Genomic DNA, 16,598 nt, shown 5'->3' on the forward strand with positions numbered 1-16,598 from the left:
TTCAGCCGTGTGGGATGGAAGCAACTTCATCGTTAAAGCTTTGAGAGGTAAATTTATTGTTCAGTCTCATGTTCAGTAAAACTCACCTAAACTGTCATCGTATAAACCAGATATTCGCAGTCACTGGACAAAAAAAGTCCCAAAGTTTTTGTATTGTTTTCCGTGTAATAACACCATGTATAACAGATTTTCACACACATTGTTTAAAATGTCCCGTCTGATCGCAATGTATGTCCATTAAAAACCCTGAGCAGTCTGGACATGCAGAGGTACAAATTAAAGTTCAGCACTCTGTGTTCAGACTCGGACCCGCAGCCTGACATGCAAACGGCTGTAATTTGACACATTCCCGCTTTCACACCTTAATCTTCCATCATATTTGAATAGTTTTTCAGTGCACAGACTGATTACAAATGGATCAGGAAAGTCTTCATATTTACAGCACAAAGTCAGTAAAAGAGGAAAATGTTCAGTTTACCTTTGATTTGGAGGTGATGATTATAGAAAGAAAAGCTTGTTGATGGTCAAATTAGTCCAGAATAAAATATAATCCAGAGACAGACAACTTTAAAACTGTCACGCACGTCAGCATCATGACACGGAGTTACACAGCTACAGACGCATAAATCAGGCTTTAAATTAATTAAATAAATCACCACAAATTGTAAATTTGATAACTATTTTTATATTTATTTTGATAGCACCTGTACCTGGATGAGTTGCTGTATGTGGTTAAATGAAAAAAGAAAAAAAAAAATGACAACATAAAAGGTTCATTCAGTAGTTCAGCACAGTTGGACCCAAAATGGCGCCGTGTTCTGAGTTGACGCTAGTCTCTCAATTAAGGGACTCTATGGTAGCCGTGCCCGCACCCTTCTGCTGGGGGAGGGCTGAGCTCAGCTCCTCACAGCGGTCTGACTGTTGCAAAACACGCAGCAGACAGGAACTAACATGGATGGTTCTAGAGTTTACAAATGTTTTGGGCCGTTAAGCTTTACTCACTATGCTAGCAAAAAAAAATGTTAGCAGACTGAAAGTTAGCGGAACTAAATTTAGCAGAATCTAATTGGTCCACTGAGGGTTTTCAAAATTCACGGAACTGTTCCCACCACTGCATGCAGGTTAGGTGAACTGGGTACTTTCTAATTGTCCAGGTCTCCCTTGCAATAGAGATGATCTTAATGGGACTAACATGGTTAAATAAAGGTTAAATTAAAATATAACAAAATTTGGATTTGGTGAAAAGTTTTAGTTTACGTCACATTTTGGGACATGTGTAAAGTTACGCTGTTAGAAAATATCAGAATCTAACGTCGACATACCGTGAAGTACTGCGCTTTAGAAGTACCGCTAGAGTTTGTAAGTGCTGATGTTGGTCATTGGTGCTTCGAGCGTCTCATCTTTCCCACTTTTCTTTCTTTTAGTTAAAATTTATTCATGTTTTTATTGTAAAGACACTTTTCCAGGGTTTGGATGAAAAGTTGATGGTTTAGTGTTTGGAGTTTATCAAATGTATTTATTTTTGGTATTTAAAAAAAAATTAAAAAAAAATGTCATCAATTATGTTTTAATTGAGATTAGTAGTTTGACTAGTTTGTACCATCAGATTTAATTGTTGCAGCTTTTATTCCTTTTTTGGATCAAATTGAAAGCTGCAAGTTTGTCATGTTTCCTTCAGTCCTTCACTGAAGGTTCAGCAGATCTGGATCCATCAGGTTCATCACAGCTGCACCCCAAAAAGTCCCCCCCAAAAAATTTCAGCATTTTTCCATAATAAAAACACAGAAATTTGAAATAATTGCTGTACATCCTCAAGTGTTTAACTACTTCCCACTGTTTGTGTTTTTAGGACAAAAATCATCGGAAGTTGCTGTCAGTGAGCGACAGCCTGTCAGAAAACAGCAACGCAAAGGTACAGTGTCTAAAACAGAGCGCCAACATCGAAAGTTAGTCAAAAGTTTGAGGTTCTGCAGTCTGATACTACGGATGATTTAAAAAAAAAAAGCTTTATTGACTAAAAATGAGAGAAATAAGTTAAAAAGCATGTTTTTCTAGGTTTACATAAATGTAAATTAATAAATTAATAAATAAATTGTTACCTGGTTGTTACTTTTTTCATCGCTGAGAATTGAATTCATAATTTTAGTGTTGCCCACTTGGAGGCAGTAGAGATGCAGTTTGAAAATGGCACTAATTTCTGTATGTAAATCTAAATGTACCGTATTTTCTGCACCATAAGGCGCACCGGATTATAAGGCGCGCCCTCAATTAGCGGGTACTTAACCCTTACAAAAGGTGCACCTGATTATAAGGCGCGGCCTCAATTAGTGGGTACTTAACCCTTACAAAAGGCGCACGCTAAAACATATAGTCTACAAAAAAACAACAAAAAAAAAAAGGTCACGGAAGCAAAACTGTGAGTGTATTTGAACTTTTTAGCAACTTTGAACTACCGGTATTTAACAATATGGTACTCACATTATTTTTATTATGGTTCTGTCACAAATTCATCGAAGTCTTCATCTTCTGTGTCTGAATTGAACAGCTGGTCTTCTAGCTTTGGCCACCTCGCTTTGTTTCTGCAGAAACTCCGTTTGGTCTTTTTAACTTGGCGCAGTTCATTTTCTTGTTTCCTCTCGCAGCTGCTCTATTCCCATGAACAACCGCGTAACTGATAGCCTGCAGTTTGAATTGTGCCTCGTAAGCATGTCTCTTCGCTTGGCGCCATTTTTGGGGGTCCTTAGACAAACAAATGTTGTTTTGCAGGATACCTGTAGTATACGGTAACTACCGGAGGAGTGGCGGAGGTAAGTGTACGTACCATGGACTCACGGACTCTTCTCTGATTGGTTTAAAGCTGGCAGCGTACGTACTCTACGCTACCAGCGTACGCACTTTACGTATTACGTAATGTTCTCCGATTGGTTTATTGCTGCCAGGGTACGTACTCTACGCTGCCAGCGTACGTACTTTACGTATTACGTCCCTGTGTCAGCGGGAAATGGTCCGATATTCCGACGGTCAAAGACAACGTCGGTCGTTTTTACAGATTTTGGAATTCAGTGTGCACATAAGGCGCACTGGATTATAGGGCGCACAGCCGATTTTTGTGAAAATTTAAGGCTTTTAGTTGCGCCTTATGGTGCGGAAAATACGGTATTTAAAAACTTGTCAGTGAACCTATGATATGTAACCAAAGTGTAGTTTGTGTTAAATCTGTTGTTGTAATTATTGTTTTTTTTTGTTTGTTTGTTTTTTTTTTTATGCTTGCCACCCTTTAAAAATATGCTGTCTTATATTCTGAATTTTCTTGTGAAAGCTGTAAAATGTTGTTGTTGTTAATAATAAGAAAATGATTAACCTGGTGGTGTTTTTTTTTTTCTTCCCCTCAGGAGAAAAATATTTTCAGTGGGATGTTTAAGAAAATGCAAAAACCTGCAGAAGACGCCGTGACAGATGAGGTACGTTATTTTTTCAGAGTCTTCATTCTGCACTAAGGCGCATTCTCCGATCCATCATATCGGCCTGAACGTGCGACACGTTTATGAAGTGAAAGCATGAACCTCACCGTTGGAAATAATTTGGCTGCCGCTTCCTGTTTTCTTGCTTTTCAAACTCGCTCACCTTGGAAGGGCACTGTGGGTGTTTTGTTTTGGAAAGAGGCTCTGAAGCTGATGTCAAAGCTGCCCAGCAGTCTGGCAAATGACTTTGTCTTTAAGATTAGGATTTGGATACATTCTGTCTAGGCCCCTTGGCCCGTTGGTGCTGGTACCCGTCTCCGGATTCCATAGTGTCAAGCAGTTAAAAGACTATGACTCCCCCCAGATGGGACGCGAGACCGGTACCTATTTATGGTCGGGTGGACCATGGCTTTGCACATTTCTGTAAATCTTTCCCATGAGTAGTATTCCAGTGCAGTCTAAGTCCAATACCAGAATATTTCTCAGCGGTGTTCTACTAAATGGAACATCTGCATGATTCATCACTTTACCGTAATGTTTGTAAAGATGTCCCTTAATCTTAATGAGATCTTAATGCCAGTTTACCATAAAATGTATTAAAGCACATACGTTTTATACTGCCCCCTGGTGGGTGGCTTGAAGCTGCTTCTTTAAACTATGTTGCTAGGGTGAAAAACACTATGGATTTATTGATATATTGTGACTGAACTGCACCAAAACAGTGGCAGAACAGTTTAAATGATGAGTGTTCCATTTTAAAAACAAACAAACTGGTTATTACTGCTTGTCTGTTTATAACTTAACCAGATGTAGTCAGTTGGTTATCAGAAAACATAAATATTTTTGAACAGTTTTCTGACCGGGATCTTTAAAAAGTCTCCTAAACTGTCTGCACGTTCTGAGGTCACGCAGGTCATCATACCATCCCACACACGGCTTCCTTACAGTTCTCTCATATGAAACATTAAAATGCATGTTCATTTTTCTGACTTTTTTTTTTTTTTAGCAATAATAAGAGAATTTAGCAGTTTTTTAAAAAACTATTTAACCTTTGATGTTTTGTGTCTTTTTGTAATATTACAACATAATTTTCTATCAGCAAATCTAAAACTATGTAGCTTATTTTACTGCGTTATAAAAGCATATTTTAGTTGCCGTTCTCGACTGATGTTTAAAAAAATGTGATATTTGAAAGTTCGGGTTACAGTTTCAGAAGTGGAAAACTGTTCAGTGGCATCAATAAAATATTTTACAAAACAGAGAAACTGTTTTGCAGGAGCTTTGAAACTTCAGTGAGATTTACTAAAATCATTTCACAAATTAATTTTTTATCTTTTTAATCAGACGTTTAAGTATAACTTTGTGAAACATTCATTTATTTAAAATTTTCAACCTTTTAGAAGTTTTAGGTCTTTTCAGAATGTCACAAATAAACCTTTTTTTCTGAAAAAAAACATAATTAACAAGAAACCTGAATTTGGTACACAGTCAGTTCAGGTGGAAGGAAGACCATTTGGTAGGAGCCCAGGGTCAGAGGTTAAAGTGTGTTTTCATTCTTCAGGATCCTCTGAGTGACATGAAGGAGCTCTCGGACAGCTGGGACGACCTGACAGCAACGAGACAGGTGAGTGGTCCGTCACCTGGAGATGACTGCGTATCTTTGACTGAACCTGTGAAAAACAGAAGTGATGATTCTGTGACGTATGTCTTTTTTTGGACTTTTTATGGTTCTTCTGCAGTACTAACAAGGACACTAGAGGGCCCACAGCCCACACTTTGAGAATCACAGTTTTATCGATTTGATTTCATTTTGTGTTTACACAGTATAATTTTTAAATTATTGTTTGAATGGCATAGATTATTTATTTGACAACCCAGAATAATGAAAGCTGCTGCATAAACAGTATTTTAGATGTGATACACTCAATGGCCACTTTATTAGGTACACCTTGCTAGTAAGTTCTTGCATACAAGGAATTTGGTCTGGTGTTACTGGTGCATAAGGGAGTTTTTCCTTCCCACTGTAGCCAAGTGCTTGCTCACAGGGGGTCGTTTTGACCGTTGGGGTTTTACATAATTATTGTATGGCCTTGCCTTACAATACGAGGGCTGTCAATAAAGTAATGGTCCTTTTTATTTTTTTCAAAAACTATATGGATTTCATTCATATGTTTTTACGTCAGACATGCTTGAACCCTCGTGCGCATGCGTGAGTTTTTCCACGCCTGTCGGTGACGTCATTCGCCTGTGAGCACTCCTTGTGGGAGGAGTCATCCAGCCCCTCGTCGGAATTCCTTTGTCTGAGAAGTTGCTGAGAGACTGGCGCGTTGTTTGATCAAAATTTTTTCTAAACCTGTGAGACACATCGAAGTGGACATGGTTCGAAAAATTAAGCTGGTTTTCAGTGAAAATTTTAACGGCTGATGAGAGATTTTGAGGTGATTCTGTCGCTTTAAGGACTTTTCACGGTGCGAGACGTCACGCAGCGCTCTCAGGCGGCGTCGTCAGCCTGTTCAAGCTGAAAACCTCCACATTTCAGGCTCTATTGATCCAGGACGTCGTGAGAGAACAGAGAAGTTTCAGAAGAAGTCGGTTTCAGCATTTTATCCGGATATTCCACTGTTAAAGGAGATTTTTTTAATGAAAGACGTGCGGACGGATCCGCGCGTCGGGACGCAGCCGACGCGGTGTGGCGGCACAGGAAAAACACCTCCGTGTTGATAACCATTTGTAAAATCCAGGCGGCTTTTGATGGCTTTCAGTGGCGTGAGTATATGAGAAATTGTTTAACAGGCAGGACATGTTCCAACTTGTCCTTAAGGCTTTCAACAGAGGTGTCTTTCATTAAAAAAATCTCCTTTAACAGTGGAATATCCGGATAAAATGCTGAAACCGACTTCTTCTGAAACTTCTCTGTTCTCTCACGACGTCCTGGATCAACAGAGCCTGAAATGTGGAGGTTTTCAGCTTGAAACAGGCTGATGACGCCGCCTGAGAGCGCTGCGCGACGTCTCGCACCGTGAAAAGTCCTTAAAGCGACAGTCTCACTTCAAAATCTCTCATCAGTCGTTAAAATTTTCACTGAAAACCAGCTTAATTTTTCGAACCGTGTCCACTTCGATGTGTCTCACAGGTTTAGAAAAAATTTTGATCAAACAACGCGCCAGTCTCTCAGCAACTTCTCAGACAAAGGAATTCCGACGAGGGGCTGGACGACTCCTCCCACAAGGAGTGCTCACAGGCGAATGACGTCACCGACAGGCGTGGAAAAACTCACGCATGTGCACGAGGGTTCAAGCATGTCTGACGTAAAAACATATGAATGAAATCCATATAGTTTTTGAAAAAATAAAAGGACCGTTACTTTATTGACAGCCCTCGTATAAAGCGCCTTGGGGCAACTGTTTGTTGTGATTTGGCGCTATATAAAAAAAATTGATTGATTGATTGATTGATTAAACAACAATAAAAAGAAGAGGAAAAATACTTCTGTACAGAGTAAAGGAGTCAAATAGACAAAACTATGTTCACTGTTAAATAAATATAATGTAGTGGAATGGGGCTGTGCAAAGCCATGCAGATGTACAGTACCTTTCAGTGCAGGGATGATCAATCTGTACTTTACGGAAGTGGGTGGTGGTGGTGGGGAGCATTATTTATAAGTCTAGCTGCGGATGGAAAGAAGCTGTTTTTGTGTCTTGAGGTTTTAGTCCTGATGGACCTCAGCGGTCTGCCAGAGGGGAGGGTGACAAAAGGTTTGTGTCTTGGGTGAGAGGGATCGGCCACAATCTTACTTGTTCACCTCAGGGCCCTGGAGGTGTACAGGTCCTCTAGGGATGGCAGACTGCACTCAATCACCTTTTCTGCTGCGTGGATGATACGCTGCAGTCTGCTCCTGTCCTCAGCAGTGGCAGCAGCGTACCAGATGGTGATGGGGGACGAGAGAATGGATTCAGTGATGGCAGTGTAGAAGTTCACCATCATTGTTTTGGCAGGTTGAACTTCCTCCACTGCCACAGAAAGTACATCCTCTATTCTGCTCTCTTGATGAGAGAGCTGACGTTCAGCTCCCACTTGAGGTCTGGGTGATGGTGATCCCCAACAAGGTGTTGGATACAGTCCTCGGAGATGTTGGTCCATATTGACATGATGCCGTTCAGCCAAGTCTGACTGTTCAGCCAGTCTGCCGTGAGACTTTTTGGTTTGCTGTTTTCTGTGCGTGAAAATCCCAGTCGATCAGCAGTTTCTGAAATACTCCTGTCAGCAACCATGCCACGTTAAAGGTCACTCAAATCCTCTTTCTTCCACATTCTGATGCACAGTTTGAACTTCACCAAGTTGTCTTCACCACGTCTAGATGCCTAAATGCATTCAGCTTGCTGCGACGTGATTGGCTGATTATCTATTCATGTTAACAAGCAATTTTGTGTATTTTGTTTGACATATTTGAATGTAGTTTTGATCATCTGTTGAAGCTTATTTATAAAAAAAAATGCTTATGTTGCTTCCCTAAAGATCTTCTAAAACTGAGATGGAGGTAAAGTACACCATATTTTTATCCTCTATCTGATGGATGTTTGTGAATGTTATTTTGAAGGACGACGTTTCAGAAGGCGCCAAAATGACGGCGAGCAATGACAGTCTGTCAGAATCTCCCGCTGTCACTAAAGTGAGTCATGTTCAGTGTTTTTTGCTTCTTTCAATCAGTTTATCATCTGTTTTTACTGACTAATAATTCATGTTTTTCTGGGGGGGAAAACAGGAGAAAAAAGTAGGATTTGCTGGATTTTTCAAGAGGACACCCAAATTAACTGAAGAGGTACGATGGCACCAGAGACGCACTAAATCAGTTTAAACATTCTGATGGCTAATTCATGTTGTATCTGTGGTTTTACACGCACCTGCCAATCAGAGGCAGCGTGACATATGCCAGTTGGTTGTTGGTTATCAATCAATCAATCAATTTTTTTTTATATAGCACCAAATCACAACAAACAGTTGCCCCAAGGCGCTTTATATTGTAAGGCAAGGCCATACAATAATTATGTAAAACCCCAACGGTCAAAACGACCCCGTGTGAGCAAGCACTTGGCTACAGTGGGAAGGAAAAACTCCCTTTTAACAGGAAGAAACCTCCAGGTTATATTTAAAGTTATGTAATTCAATTACATTTCTTTGTGCTAAAGGTTTTAGCGAAATCATTGCCGTTTTTATGTACGTATACATAAACAGATATATCAGTATTGTAAAGTACAAAGTAAAATACAATAAAAGGACACAGGTCCAACCACATTAATCACATGAACTAAAATGGTAAATACATAAAGTAAATGAAATTACAAATTGTGGAATACAATATTTTTTCTGCTTTTAGAAACATAATTGACTCTTTTCTTTCTTTTTCTAGCAAGGTGTTTTGTTCCATGCCTTTTATAACTGATGTATGAAAATTTATTTTTTGTTTTTAAATTAATAATTTAGTTGTGCCATTGATGACCACTCAGATCTAACTTATATGTTGTATAGAATTATTATTATTAGTTTTTTAATCATATTGTTGCTGGATATTAACTGTTGTTCATGTACATCTGTGCATTTATAGGATTTTAAAGTCATTGTTTGTATAAATGCTTGACCAGGTTGCACGGTGACTGTACTATTACCTGCCACTTGGGTGCAATAAAGACTGGAAATCAACCTCCTGGAAGAGTATTCTTCCAGGAGGTTGATTTTATTTGTGGCAGCTGCGTTTTATTTTTTTTACTTTGTACAGCTGGTTCTCTTGTTGATGAATTCTGCTTTTCTTGTCTTTTCTTTTCTTTTTTTTTTCTTTTCTTGTCATCAGGTTGTTTCATTTCGGATCAAGAAAACTATTCCAAGAATTCTCAAACCTAATCTGTCTTCTCAGGTAGAAGGAAACACTCACCAAACGTATTTTACACTTTCTTTATATTAAAAACAAAACAAATAAAAATAAATGCAGACAGACACTACCTAATGCAGTTACGACCTGTAATAATCAGTTCACAACTTTTGATAAAGTAATTCCTCCTGATGTAATTAAAGTTTTCTGCTGACGTGCAGTGATCTATAATCATGTGAAGTGGAGCGGCACGGTGGCTCTTGTTCCACTGGCTGCACCGGTTCCACATGAACCTCCATTGTGATATGAACAAAGGCTTGTTGTTTGTGTGTGAATAGACTTTGAGATCAGTAAAATGCACAAACACAGATACGTTAAAGTGGATATGACACTTAAAGAAAACATAGTCTTATTACATGTAACAAAGGTTATATAATTCGGTCAACCTAAATGTTTTAGGAAAGTGTACGCGGTTCTCCCGTTATATATAACATTTGAACATCCTGCCACTGAAAAATGTGCACGTCCCGTGATCAGCTTCCCGCTGAGCACCAAACCTAAAATACGTCACTACGTGTAGACCGTACCGGCTTGCGCGCCTGGCGGCTGTTGTTTACACTTTATTAAGTGGCAGAAACTTTGATTAAACACAGTTCTCAGGGACTTGTTTGTCCATATGACTGACCAGTGTGTCGCAGCATATTGCACAAACACAAGGGCGAAAGGTTTTAGCCTTTTCAAGTCCAGGCTGATTGATCGAAAGCCGCTGTGTTGTGTGATGAGCGAAATGTCCGGCTGCCGCTCGCTCCGCTCGCACACACGCATTTGCTCCCGACAGCAGACACTTTCCTCTACCGTCTCCATGTTCTCACCGCTCACAGGAACACATAAAATGTCAACCCCAAATAATATGTTCACAATAATCTTGAAATGGTCATGGAACTTACGTACGACGGCGGCATGTAAACACGGCGGCGGCATGTAAACACGGCGGCGGCATGTAAACACGGCGGCGGCATGTAAACACGATGGCGGCATGTAAACACGGCGGCGGCATGTAAACACGATGGCGGCATGTAAACACGGCGGCGGCATGTAAACACGATGGCGGCATGTAAACACGGCGGCGGCATGTAAACACGATGGCGGCATGTAAACACGATGGCGGCATGTAAACACGGCGGCGGCATGTAAACACGGCGGCGGCATGTTCACTGTTGTTTTCAGTGATCTTTTTCAAAACGTTCGCTGTTTATTTCCTATTCTTTCATGAAAATAACATAACTAAACACGGATGAATGCAATGCCAGGCACTCGAAAACAGCAAAAACCCGAAGGTAATGATGGTGGTTCACAAGTAATAGCTATGCTGTCACAGCTCCGGAACAATAACAAAGGCAGTAAACAGACGCTTGAATTGAAAATGCTATACAGTAATTATAGTGTTATAAATTCTGCAGCCTTTCAAAATCCATCGGAATTGGCACGTCTCTTGCCTCTGCTTCGGCTCCACCATAAACACCGTCTGCATTATTTTTGCTGCCAGAATGCTCCTGGTTTGAATGTTCGTCTGAAAGATACAGCTCCAAACTGTAGGGTCTGATCACTGCTGCGACATCCTCAGGATCCGAGTCAGAAATAATCCACACTTGAAGAGGAGTCAGAAAAGTTCTCGATCTCGTCACTGTCCATGCTGAGGTCCATCTGTTCCTGTTGTTAATCTGACAGACAAAGACGGGACTCTACATTCTGTGACGTCACGGCGTCACATGACCGCTGAAGGAGCGCTGCAAGCGCACTTTCCTATAGACACACTTTTGAAAAACTGTACAAACTTTATTTTTCAATGATAATGATTAAAACCACTTTCAGCTTACTATACTGTATGTATATTTTGCTATTTCTATCAGTTTTTCCCTAATTTTTGAAGTGTTGTCTCCACTTTAAAGTTGAGTAAAGTGAACGTGAAAACGGTCACGGTGCGAGTGCCCCTGTAGTTATACATTAATGGGTTTTTCTGAGTTGATGAATTTGACTGTTGCTTTCTGCTCCTTCCTGTAAAGATGTCCACCATTGAAGAGACCATGGAGCTGCAGGAGCTGATCCCAGCACAGGTTTGAATCATCTTCCCCCCCAGATGGAAACGTGACACGGTTCACAAATGTCCGTCTGTCGATCTTCACCAAACATCACTTTATTATTCTTAAGAAAGGCAAAGCTAATTTCTTCTGCCCATTCTCACAAAACTGATCTGTGATGTCTGCTTGTGTTATGGTTAATGCCTTATTGCACAGCTAATTGTCACATAGAAAAATTTAGCATAACTACTGGAAAATAACTTTTCAAAGTTTGTGAAACTGTAGTATAGCAGCTTAAAGTTAAACAGTAAACACCTCGAGCTACATGGTCATTAAATAATATAGCTGACTTGGTGAACCATTGTAGACAAATGTTCAGATTGCAAGATTGCTAATTAGCGTAATCACTTCCCAGGTAAATATGTTAATAATTAAGTTGAAGAGAATGTGTTTGTACTGTTCAGTCTTATCATGAAAGTCACTCCAAACTGTTCTGACAGTTTAAAAAAAAAGTTAATTAAGTTGTTCTCCGCGGCTAACTGTTATAGCTACATGTGAATGTTAACAACAAAGCTTTACTTCTCATCAAAATTCACCAAATTTGTAAAATATCCACATCAATTAAGAAAATATTTTTCCTGTTTGAGCAAATCAGTGAATTATTTAAGTATACTGAAATTATTTATAAATATAATGTATAAATTGTTGTGTTAATACACTCAACAAAAATATAAACGCAACACTTTTGGTTTTGCTCCCATTTGGTATGAGATGAACTCAAAGATCTAAAACTTTTTCCACATACACAATATCACCATTTCCCTCAAATATTGTTCACAAACCAGTCTAAATCTGTGATAGTGAGCACTTCTCCTTTGCTGAGATAATCCATCCCACCTCACAGGTGTGCCATATCAAGATGCTGATTAGACACCATGATTAGTGCACAGGTGTGCCTTAGACTGCCCACAATAAAAGGTCACTCTGAAAGGTGCAGTTTTATCACACAGCACAATGCCACAGATGTCGCAAGATTTGAGGGAGCGTGCAATTGGCATGCTGACAGCAGGAATGTCAACCAGAGCTGTTGCTCATGTATTGAATGTTCATGTCTCTACCATAAGCCGTCTCCAAAGTCGTTTCAGAGAATTTGGCAGTACATCCAACCAGCCTCACAACCGCAGACCACGTGTAACCACACCAGCCCAGGACCTCCACATCCAGCATGTTCACCTCCAAGATCGTCTGAGACCAGCCACTCGGACAGCTGCTGAAACAATCGGTTTGCATAACCAAAGAATTTCTGCACAAACTGTCAGAAACCGTCTCAGGGAAGCTCATCTGCATGCTCGTCGTCCTCATCGGGGTCTCGACCTGACTCCAGTTCGTCATCGTAACCAACTTGAGTGGGCAAATGTTCACATTCGCTGGCGTTTGGCACGTTGGAGAGGTGTTCTCTTCACGGATGATGCGAAGGAGATGTGTTGCACTGCATGAGGCAAATGGTGGTCACACCAGATACTGACTGGTATCCCCCCCCAATAAAACAAAACTACACCTTCCAGAGTGGCCTTTTATTGTGGGCAGTCTAAGGCACACCTGTGCACTAATCATGGTGTCTAATCAGCATCTTGATATGGCACACCTGTGAGGTGGGATGGATTATCTCAGCAAAGGAGAAGTGCTCACTATCACAGATTTCGACTGGTTTGTGAACAATATTTGAGGGAAATGGTGATATTGTGTATGTGGAAAAACTTTTAGATCTTTGAGTTCATCTCATACAAAATGGGAGCAAAACCTAAAGTGTTGCGTTTATATTTTTGTTGAGTATATGTGACCTGCTTCATTTCGTGCACTTTGGTGTCCAGTACCTCACACAATTTGGGTTCTCATTTGAGTCACACAGGGAAAGCTAAAGGATACATAGACTGTTTTTAAAAAACAAACAAATAAAAAAAAACAGGAAATTCTAGAAATTCATACAGTATAGTTTGTTTTCTGTATTTGAAGGATTGAAGACCTGAAACTAATTATTATTTCATTATTTTTCTAGAATTTCCTGTATTTATTTATTTTTAAGAAGTAATGTGTATGATTCCTTTAGCTTTCATCATATGAGTCAAATGACGAAACAGAAAATGCAAAATTATTCTGTACAGTAATTGTTTTTTTCCAACATTCTGTGTTCTGCAGCCTGTTAAATTTTTGATTATATAATTGTGCACAAAATGCCTGAAGCAGCGGCTTCAAACGGAGAAACCTATATTAGTCACTCTTCTTTAAATAACAAACCTGATTGTTCAACAGCTGAAGGTTAATTACGTTTGTTCCAAACTTATGTAAACCAGCAGCTTCAGTTTCAGGGTGTAAACACACATACGACTCACTGCATTCAGTCTTTGTTTGTTTTGGCTAATTCACATTGAGAACAAACATGGACGCGGCACGACATGTTCGTTGTGATGATGCGTCTTTGCTGCTGCAGGACAGTTGATCTCTTTTTCTCATCTTCAAATTGTGATTTGTTTTTTTATGCCCTGCGCAGCGGTTGCGCCGCGAGGCAGGGCATATAGCATCCAGGTTGTCCGTCCTTCCGTCTGTTTGTCTGTCCGTCCGTCTGTCCGACCGCAACGTAGCTCGGCACCTATTGCTCGCAAAAACATCATATTTGGTGAGTACATGCCTTGGAGGAGTACTTCGCATGGGTTTGAAGGCCAGTGACCTTGACCTACTTTTGAAGGTCACCAATGGTCACAACTGTCAAATCCTTTGCCACAACATTGCTCGGCGCCTATTGCTCACAGAAACTTCATATTTAATGTGTACATGCCTTGGAGGAGTACTTTGCATGGGTTCAAAGGTCGGTGGCCTTGACCTACTTTCCAAGGTCACCAATGGTCACAACTGTCAAATCCTTTGCGGCAGCGTAGCTCAGCACCTATTGCTCACAGAAACTTCATATTTGATGTGTACATGCCTTGGAGGAGTACTTCACATGGGTTTGAAGGTTGGTGGCCTTGACCTACTTTTCAAGGTCACCGATGGTCACAACTGTCAAATCCTTTGCCTGAAATTTGCTTGCCGCAATGTACCTCGGCACCTATTACTTGCAAAAACTTCATATTCGGTGGGTACATGCCTTGGAGGAGTACTTCGCATGGGCTCGAAGGTCGGTCACTGTTGGCCACATCCTCTAAATAAATATAATGCCATCTCCAATTTTTCCACTGTGGATCCCAGTTTACATCAAACACATGAGGGTTCAACTAAATACCTACCCCACACATGTACATATTACTGCACTTTACATGGAAAATAGTACTGCGCGCGGGGCATTTCGTGACGAATGTCTCTAGTTTCCTCCTGCAGTGGCGACACAGAATCACATGATCAGAGCTGATTAAACCCTCGTGGTTCAGATGTACTGTGTCACACACAAACCGGAGAACTGTAGCGCTCCGTCACAGACGGGTTATGAGAAACTCGGTTTCTCATAACCCGTCTTGATTCACTCTAATCGGGTTCGGACAAGATTATATCCTGTCCTTTATTCTCTTTGTGTGACATCGTGTTGAATCAATTGACTTGCCCTCGTCTCTGATCCAGGAAACAGGTTTTGTTACAAGGTGGACTGAAAAATTGCTGCTTCATATTATGCCGCCACATATGAGATCCAAAAAGCGGCACACTCCGTTTGGATCAGATCTCTCTTACAGGTCTGGTTGATGAGTCTGGACCAAAAACTTGAATGTGTGAAAAGCTCGAGTTTGTGTTCACGTCTTTTTGGGCTGAAGTGACGTCATGAACCAGTCTGAGTTCTGGGTTGGATCTCAGTTACAAAGAACTAAACTAACCTATTTTTACAATTAGCATTTCTTTGCTAACAGTTTGAGCTTCACTGAGCTTGGCTTGTTGGATCAAACGGGTTATTTAGTGAGTTTAGTTCTTTACGGTTTAAATTTATGTCACAATACTTGCAAGTTAATTTATAAATTAAAGAACTGAAATTACTGATTTGAGTTTGACTTTCATCTGCTTTGTGATGACATTGGAAGGTTCAACTGAGCAAGAAAACAAGACCTGGCTCTCCGAGTGTGACACCCAACTTATTTGACAGCGAGTCAAATAAATTCTTTGCTGCAATTTGCAGTAGTTTGCTGCTGAGGCATTTAATTAGTTCTCTCCAAAAATTAAACCACATTATTCTGGGCTAATACACAAGCATTCCACCTTATTTAATCCATTTTGGCTCTAAAAATACTTAAGGACTTGAGTTTGACCTTTTGAGATCAACCAGTATCTGAGGTCATACAGTAAACAAAGGTATCTGTTCCCATTAACCTATATATCTATCTATCTATCTATCTATCTATCTCTCTCTCTCTCTCTCTCTCTCTCTCTCTCTCTCTCTATATATATATATATATATATACATACACACACAGTGAATCTGGAAAGTTGGAGGTTCACTCCTTCCACATTTTTTTGTTACTGCCTTATGAAATTAATTTTTCCTCAGAATTCTACACACAGTACCCCATAATGACAATGAGAAAACTTTTTTAGATTTTTGCAAATTTATATATATATATATATATATATATATATATATATATGTATATGAAGAAATCAACTTCAACTCAATCAACTTTTTTCTTATATAGCGCCAAATCACAACAAACAGTTGCCCCAAGGCGCTCCATATTGCAAGGCAAGGCCATACAATAACCATGAAAAACCCCAACGGTCAAAACGACCCCCTATGAGCAAGCACTTGGCCACAGTGGGAAGGAAAAACTCCCTTTTAACAGGAAGAAACCTCCAGCAGAACCAGGCTCAGGGAGGGGCAGTCTTCTGCTGAGACTGGTTGGGGCTGAGGGAAAGAACCAGAAGAAAGACATGCCGAGAAGGGGGGCAGAGATCGATCACTAATGATTAAATGCAGAGTGATGCACACGGAGCAAAAAAAAGAAAGAAACAGTGCATCATGGGAACCCCCCCACAGTCTACGTCTAAAGCAACATAACCAAGGGATGGTCCAGGGTCACCCGATCCAGCCCTAACTATAAGCCTTAGCGAAAAGGAAAGTTTTAAGCCTAATCTTAAAAGTAGAGAGGGTATCTGTCTCCCTGATCTGAATTGGGAGCTGGTTCCACAGGAGAGGAGCCTGAAAGCTGAAGGCTCTGCCTCCCA

The 16,598-nt window shown here is 40.3% G+C and overlaps 1 protein-coding gene across 1 annotated transcript in view; it reads left to right on the plus strand.

Annotated features, from left to right (window-relative positions):
* The first annotated feature begins 805 nt into the window (after positions 1-805).
* LOC117522357 (autophagy-related protein 23-like) overlaps positions 806-16,598 on the plus strand; it is a 57,538-nt gene continuing 41,745 nt past the window's right edge. Inside the window, exons 1-8 of the mRNA XM_034183755.1 lie at positions 806-856; positions 1,850-1,912; positions 3,393-3,461; positions 5,023-5,085; positions 8,059-8,130; positions 8,224-8,280; positions 9,307-9,369; positions 11,388-11,438. Coding sequence (XP_034039646.1) covers positions 806-856; positions 1,850-1,912; positions 3,393-3,461; positions 5,023-5,085; positions 8,059-8,130; positions 8,224-8,280; positions 9,307-9,369; positions 11,388-11,438 — 489 coding nt within the window. The remainder of the gene's footprint in view (positions 857-1,849; positions 1,913-3,392; positions 3,462-5,022; positions 5,086-8,058; positions 8,131-8,223; positions 8,281-9,306; positions 9,370-11,387; positions 11,439-16,598) is intronic.

This window comes from Thalassophryne amazonica, chromosome 12, assembly GCF_902500255.1.
Source record: "Thalassophryne amazonica chromosome 12, fThaAma1.1, whole genome shotgun sequence".
NCBI lineage: Eukaryota > Metazoa > Chordata > Actinopteri > Batrachoidiformes > Batrachoididae > Thalassophryne > Thalassophryne amazonica.